Source organism: Echinops telfairi, unplaced genomic scaffold, assembly GCF_000313985.2.
Source record: "Echinops telfairi isolate 266 unplaced genomic scaffold, ASM31398v2 ScPeMD7_7458;HRSCAF=8496, whole genome shotgun sequence".
Classification (NCBI taxonomy): domain Eukaryota; kingdom Metazoa; phylum Chordata; class Mammalia; order Afrosoricida; family Tenrecidae; genus Echinops; species Echinops telfairi.
Window position 1 is genome coordinate 19469351 of NW_022111358.1, and position 8151 is coordinate 19477501.

At 41.8% G+C, this 8151-nt stretch overlaps 1 protein-coding gene across 2 annotated transcripts in view; it reads right to left on the bottom strand.

Moving 5' to 3' along the window:
- The window catches only part of TOM1L1 (target of myb1 like 1 membrane trafficking protein), a 50859-nt gene extending 43471 nt beyond the window's left edge, over positions 1-7388 (bottom strand). Inside the window, exons 1-2 of one of the 2 annotated variants that reach the window (XM_004707035.4) lie at positions 7304-7388; positions 4905-4983 (exon numbers count right to left, since the gene is read on the bottom strand). In XM_004707035.4, the coding sequence (XP_004707092.1) occupies positions 4905-4983; positions 7304-7341 (117 nt within the window). In that variant the 5' untranslated portion in view covers positions 7342-7388. The remainder of the gene's footprint in view (positions 1-4904; positions 4984-7303) is intronic. The other variant, XM_045299552.1, reaches the window with a different exon arrangement.
- Positions 7389-8151: the final 763 nt, after the last annotated feature.

Here is an 8151-nt window from a genome sequence, read left to right on the forward strand (position 1 = left end):
GTTTAGCAGAGACATGTACATGCATTGCTACAGGTCAGGAAACTGTGGGGCCAGGAGTGGAGTCGGAAAAGCTGCCTGAGATGAGCAGAGTGAGCACAGTGGGAGGCTGGGGGTGACCTTTCACAAAAGTTGGAGGCAAACTCAGTAAATGAAACTCATGGCAATGGAAGAACAAAATACAGTGAACATGATGTGCACAAAGTCAAAGGCGCGCAGAGTTTCCAGAGCGGTGGAGGTGTTCAAACAGTTGATCAGTGGAGTCACTATTCACCTTGAAGGAACTGTTTTCAATAAGGCAGCATAAACTGAAGTCCGGCTCAGAAGGGATGTGCTGCTATGGAAGAACTGCATGCACCAAATGTGACTTAAAAACAAAATTAAAGTTCTAGTTTCTATGCTACCAGCCATGTTAGGGAGGTCACGGGGACCACAACCCGGTTACATAGGTGCGATCATGCCCGTAAAAAGCGGTCCTGGAAATCGACTTTACACCAGGCTCTGTATTCTGAGTGTCACTCCAATGACACTACACCAAGCTGTACTTTCATACTCCAATATTCAAGGGCAAGGTGACCAAGAAGGCAGTCAGAAAATACAGAAGCTGAGCCACAGCAGTGGGAACCATGGAGAGAACATTTAAAGCAAAGGAAAATAAAGGCAAAGCCTGCAACAGATTAAAATGTCTTTAGATAAATGCCAGTTGGCTAGAAGATGAGTTGAAAATTTGAATTACAAATGTCTTTTATCTTGGCACATTATCAGGATGACTTTTTAATGGGTTGAAATGCTGAAAAGAGAAGTGGCTCTGGTTCACTGAGAGTTTAGAGAAACCTTCACCAGCTGGTTGGGAGGTCTCAGGCGACAGACTTAAGCTTCCAAGTCACATTTCTCCTAATGGTCAGATGAGTGGTAAATTTCTTGCTAACCAATTTCTATGCTTGGAGCGCCAAGATGTTATGAAAATGGGTCACCCTCCCAGGAGGCTCATATACCAAAATCAAAGAGCCAACAAGGAATATTGAGAAGGTTAACTTCCGGAAAGGAGTCATCCTGCCCTTTGGAATGGGGTATGTCAGGAATAATTACTTCTACATCACCCCCTCTTGTATGCCACCAATATCTCTTGCTACTCCTTCAGCCCAGAGATAAAGTAGTAAAACCTCTTGTGCCAAATGGGAAAAATCAAATACGCTGCTTTTACACATTTTGAAATTGGGTCTTGGTGCAAATGTGTTCAGATAACCTATCTCTGGGAAGAGAAGCCATCATCTGCGACTGACTAGAGACCCTAGGAGACAAGGGTCTTTGAGAGCCTGCACCGGGAGGCTCCGGGCTTCCTGGTGGCCTTTTGCTCTTGACTGGGCAAATAATTTATTCTTACTAAGGATGTGTATCTTCTGCATAAAGGGCAAAATGCCTTCCTCTAGAACAGTGGTCCTCACCCTTCCTAATGCCTCAACCCTTTAATACAGTTCCTCATGGTGTGGTGACCCCCCCCCCAACCAAAAAATTATTTTTGTTGCTACTTAGTAACTGTAACTTTGCTAGTTATAAATCGGGTGACCCCTGTGAAAGGGTGGTTCAATCCACAGTTTGAGAACCACTGCTCTAGAAGCTTCTTGTGCAGATGAAATGAAATATAATCTCTAGGAAGAGCCAGATACATAACTGGGACTCTATAAAAGGTAATTATTTTGTTCATCTGCTTCCCTGGAGAATCCCTATTAGGAGAGAGAACATCTGCTGATTAGTTACTCTGAGTACTCTTTTTAGAGAGGCTGGTGGGAGAAGAGTTTTATTTCTCATAGTAAGTCCCTAAAGCAGATACCAACTTATTACTCGGTCCTTTCTAATATGAATTGGCTAAGTCAGTCCCCCAAGCTGAAACCCCAGCGACAGCAACAGCAATCGGCTTCCTGAGCTATCAGATCTGAGGATCACACCCTGATTATGGGGACCACCCCCAAGTATGGCCAATTTCACATGACACCTATAGGCGAGAGGTCATTGTTGTCACTCTCACCAAAACAGGCTCTGGATGGATAATCACATTTTATACTTCTTCTAAAGCCCCAATAACTCATCCCTTAGTGGGTACTTCACAAAAGCCTATTAGTTAATTAATTCCCAGGAACCTGTTCAACCACTTTCTACTTGACAATAATAGTAGTATCTTGTTGAGATTCATCACAATTGACTCATTCAAGAAAAGGCTAGTTTCTGGCTCAGAGTTACAGAGCCTGGTAATAAAATATCTTAAAACAAAACAAAACAAAAGGACTACGGGCTACAAAACCGCTCTACCAATGGATGATTGAAAATCTCCTATCTTCAAATCTCATCAAAGGCTTAATCAAGGCAAAGAAGTCCACAGAGAATCCAAAACGACAGCGAACGCAGAGAACATCTATGATTGATTTTGAAAGGCTCTCATCACCACATAATAAGAAAATGGAAATGTCACATATAAGGATTACTTTTTAAAGAGTTTGTTGGCAAACTTAAAATTGCCTTTGACAGACAGTGGATAATCCCTTCTGCAACTAATTTCCAACATCATTAAGTTTGGCTTAAATGACTACTGACGTCAGTTCTGAGGCTTAAGGACTCGCACTGGTGAGTAGGTAGAAGTAGAGACGGGTGCTAATCTGCCCGAAAGTATCAAGGGCCAGGGACTGCTGAATGAAAACCCAAGAAGTGGGCGTTTTCCCAACTTCGTGTGGATGCTGAGTCCAACAAGGAGGGGGTAGCCTCCCCCTAATCTGTGACCCTTATTTTGGTACAGGTTTCGATACAGCTGTTCTCGTGGCACTGGTGTGGAAATCATAAGGCAAAGATCTAAGTGTTGTCTGAGGTAGAACAGGCAGCGGTGCGGCAAGGTTTAGATTAAATCACCGAGGGGGCGAGTTACAAAGAGTAAGAAGGAATAACATTCCAGGATAACTCAACTTTCTCAGGGAAGGCTCTTGGTTTATCTTCATAAAAAAGGAACTGTAATAGTGGAAGATATGGAGATAGGGAAATAGCAAGGAGGTTGGGCACAATAAAAACTCATTATAAAGAGAGAAGATGAAATAATATTCCATTATGAAATGTAAGAGGTGGCATGCATTCATTTTCCACCTTTACCTTCCTTACTCAAGTCTCCTAACCTTCCGCTGTCTTAAGATAATTTAAATCTACAGTATTTCAGGGCACACCTTCAGGTTATTTCTATAATACCTAGGAGTTTGGATGGCACAACGGTTATGTGCATGATCTCTTCCCCAAAAGTCTGAGATTCAAACCTACAGCAGCTTCAAGGGAGAAAGATGTGGTAATCTGATTTCATACAGATTTACAGCCTTGAAAACCCTATGGGGTAGCTGTATGAGGTCCTTGTGTTGCTTTGAGTAGGAATCGACCCAAAGGCCATGGGTCTGATGCGGTTTTCTATAGTGCCCTCTTTTAGCCCTTGCCCTTGAGTCTGGAGAGTGGGAAAGGCAAGGTGGAGTGTGAGGAGCACGCAGTCAATGAGTCAATCAACATCTGATACACGAATATTCTGGGTTCTACACCATACACAAATTAGGTGAACATGATCAATGAAACACAATAGTCTCTCCTGACAGATTTGATTCATTTTGAGAAACAATATGGGATGGGGAAATAGGTATGGAACTTAGAATATGATGTAATTTCAAATTCTGGCTATCCTGTTTAATAGTCATTTAACCCTGAAAGGTCACAACCTTTTCTTTGTCTCAGCGTCTTCTGTGGAATTGGCATTAACGATACAAGTACTTCACAGGGCTGTTGGGTACATCAACAAGTGGGTAAGTAATTTGAAAGTGTCAGTCAGAGGTTTATTATCACTACCGTAACATTTCCATGAAAGCACCTGACTCTCCCTCCATAGTTTCTTGCACTCTGCAATCTTCCTGAGGTAGCTGTAAGAGGGTGGGGCATGGAAGAGGGCAGTAAAACGTGACAGAGGGAAACACCTCTAATCCTTTATTCAAACCTCAACTTCAGCAATAGCATCAGTCAGATTGTTCGGTTAATTCCTCTCACTCTTGTAGTAAGATATAATACAGTTGCTTCACATGAAACTAGAAACTGGGAACCAGGCTCCCATCTGTCCTACAGTTCTCTCTAGATAAACACTCCCAAAGCTCCCAAGAGCTGTGTGATGTTGGCTGATTAGGTAAGTCACCAAGCAAGGCCTGGGGCTGGGCTGAGGTAAACATAGGCATGCAGAAGAAATTAGAAAGCCGCAAAGCTCACTCTCAGGCGTCTGGAGACAGGGCTTACAAAACACACCCAAGTAATAGAGGCAGCTCACCAAAAAGTGAGTGGAGAGGTCACATGGCCACCGATGGGAAGTGGGGATGGGAACCTGTCAGGTAAACTTCCCCATCCAAATCAGAAAATAAATGGCACAAAGGAAAACTGCTTCAATCAACAAAGAGGGTTTCTTCAAATTATACCAGGCAGCAGGACTTGGCTGAAACTTAATGAGCTGGCAGCATCTCAGGACTCCACACAGGGTTTCAGACAAGGTAGAAAAGCTAATGAGGAGGCAGTTCTCAAGACTTCTATCCTACCACCTTCAACAAGCACACACAAACGTCTTGGTTGCTTCAGCATATACACATTTTTAACCACCAGTCCCTAGTTCCTAACCAGGAAAAAAAAAAAATCAATTTCCCAGAATCCTAAGACATTAAATGTAATTACAGTCTCTCATTATTACCTCTCGCTGTTCTGCAATGCTCAATAAATGAACTGTTGGAACTCATAGTGTTTCTGTCTCTTTCTCAATCTAATTCCCTAAGAATATTTTGATTCCCCACCCCCATATTTAAACATAAGAAATAGCTTGTCAGACCCTCGAGTTTTGATTATAATATTAAAGTACTTACTGACAAAGTAAGTTGGATTTCTTTATGGTTGTAGTTTTTGGAAATCCTTTTCTTCAAAGCTTTCACTGCATCTTTTGGCCTACAGCAATAAATACAGTGGAATCACCAATTTAGGTATTTGCTAAAACAAGCAGTATCTGAAAAAGAACATACACTGTAGAAAAAGAAACGGGTAAGTTCTGGTAACCCAGGCTCTCACCAAGGTTGTACCGTGTGACCCTGGGAAGACCACTTAACTTCTTACGTATAAGTTTTCTGATGTATATAGGCAAACAATGCCACCCACGTCATTGTGAGAATAAAATACTTACATAAAATACAATAGCCTAGAGAGCACCACAAAGGGACCTGCTTATACATCCCTCTCTTCGTACACAAAACCAGTTTACAGGACATGTAATTTCCAAAACAATGAAGCATGCTCATTTGAACTGATACTATTAAGAGTTCCTGGCCTATTCAGGTTGGGGATATCCAACAAACTCATCGCCTTGGAGTTGACTTCTAGGAAGAGCAACTCCATAGGACAGAGCAGAACTGCCCCCTGGGGGTTTCCAATGCTGAATATACCAACACTTTACATTGGATTATGAACTATCGTACAAAAGTATTAATTGCCATGGAGTGCTGAGTAATATTTTTCTGAATGAAGGTGTGGTACACCAAAAAAGTATGTGCAAATCTTCACAGGAACTGAAAGTCTCTTCCTCTCCTACAGAGCGGCTAGTGGGTTGGAACTACGAACCTTGTACTACACAGTCCAACTCGTAATGCAATATACTACCAGGGATCCTAGAGGTTAGCAAGACAAGAGGAACTGTAGTTTAACTTCTGAAACTACAATTTTATGGTATAGAGTCAGAACTTTTTCTCATCACAAGGTTGAATTTACTTCCTCTGTAAGACTCTCTTTCTGTTTGTATTACCAACGAAGAAACTGGTATTGTCAATGAAAAGATTCAAAAGAAGGAATATGGTAAGCACATTTATCGGAAAGACAGGAACGTTTACAAGAAACAACGATGAGCACTTTCCGTTCATGGCTGATCAATAATTAGGTTCAGCATTTTCTTCATCAACATAAGCTAGACATGTCTGCTGTCAGTTATCACTTGACTATGAACAGAACAACAATATTGTATCACTTATACCAAAACCCATGGCTATCAAATCAATTCTGACTCACAGTGATCCTGCAGAGCAAAATAGAACTGACCACTTGGGATCCTCAGGCTATAACCTTTATGGAAGCAGACTGCCACCTCTTTCTCCCAAGGTGGCCCCAAACTCTGATTATCAACTGAGCGCTTAAGAACTGTACCACCAGGGTTCCTGTATCCCTTATAATGGCCTGTTATTCAGGCTGTAAATTCAAACTGATTTTCCTCTCTCAGAAATATTTCTATTAATTTGAATTCTCCACAATGAATAGTAAGAAATAGCATTTCAGCGTGAACATGAGGAAGTTGGCATTCTGAAGAAAAACAAACAAACAAAAGTGCCCTGTGGCAAAAACTCACTGCTCTTGCGTCCATTCTGCCTCATGGTGACGCTTAGGACAGAGCACAGCCACTCCTATGGGCGGTTTAATGAGAGTGCCAGTCTTACAAGGGTAGAGAGAGCCATCTTTCTCCAGTGGACTGACTGGGGGTCTCAAACTCCTGACCTTGGAAGTTAACAGTCCAATGTCTAACCCACTATACACCATCAAGGTTGGTTCCTGACGATTTCCCAGGGATAGTCTACCTTCGGGAAGTCAACCAGTTTCTGGATAATACTTCTCAGTGACATCAGCATAAAACGCTTGCAAGTAGAGCTAAAGGAATTCCTCAAGAACAGTGATTCTCAACTTTCCTAAGGCTGCCACCCTTTCACACAGTTCCTCATGTGGTGGATACGACCAACCGTAATATTATTTTCATTGCTACTTCATCACTGTAATTTTGCTACTGTTATAAATCGGGCTACCCCTGTAAAAGGGCCGTTTGACTCCCAAAAGGGGTCACGACCCACAGGTTGAGAACCATTGCTCAAGGGGGAAACCATTTAACTTTTTTTTTTTTTTGAAACAGATGTCAGGCATTATTAGAAGCAGAATCCTTGAGGCAGTGAGCCCATGTGAAATTGTTTACTGCAGTGTAGTAGTAAAAAAGCACAAGTAAGCCCATGCTTACCTTGCTTATTGAATAATCAACACTACCCTTGGGGATAAGGAAAATACTCAACAAGAGTGATTATACAACTCTTCTTAATATGACTGGAAGTATTAAATTGTATAATATGTGAATTATAAACCAATAAAACTGTTAAAATAAAATCCAAGAGTTCACAAGAGAAGAATGCACTGCAACTTTATATTCTTATCAGCGGCAAGAGTATGAACAACACACTGTACTCACCCATCTTGGGAGGTGTTGATGACATCACAGATATGCATGAACTGGCCCCAGTCTTCAGTCTGAACTCCAGCAAATGTAGCTTTTTCTGCAAAGAGAAAGCTGTTGTGTTGAGACTGAGCTACAACAGAATAAAACAATACTTGGTCTTCCTGAGATTGTCTGCATGGGAAAAGCTAGCAAGAACCATCAAGTTTATAGTCATAGAGGGAAACATGATGCTCTGTTTTGTAAGTTTTCGTTCTGAACCACTCCAAGTAAATTGAGACATTAATCAGGACTCAAGCTCAGAGTGCTGCGTTTGTAAAAGTAATGGGTGACCTATTAGTAAAGTGTGTGGGCCCAGTAAAGGTGGCAGGGTCAGGCCAGGCTGGCTGAATCTCCAACTGCTAGTTCTTTCAGGAAACTTAGTCAACACCTACCCACAAGTCACACTGCACAGTGCTAAGGAGTTTATCTTACACAGTCTCATTTAACCCATTGTTCGAAATGGTGCAAGAGAGTTCAAGGAGGTTAAAAAATGACACAACATCAGGTCGTGTCATTTTCGGCCAGCAAAACGTAGAAAGAGGATTCAAACTTGAGTGCTTTAAGTATAAAACATTTATTTGGGGGGTGAGATGGGAGAGGAGAAGATAAGAGAGAAAAGAGAGAGAGAAATACCAGTTGTAAAGTCTGTCTTGCGCAGTAAGACAATGTCACTCTCCCCGTGTGTACTAACCAAAGCTGTCTGGTACCTAGAACCTCAGCATTCAGCAATCAGCTCTTTCCCCAGAACTCCTTTAAGAACACAAAATGTTCTCTGGGAAGGGAACTAGAACTCACAATGAGGACCAGTTTAACATCTTTCC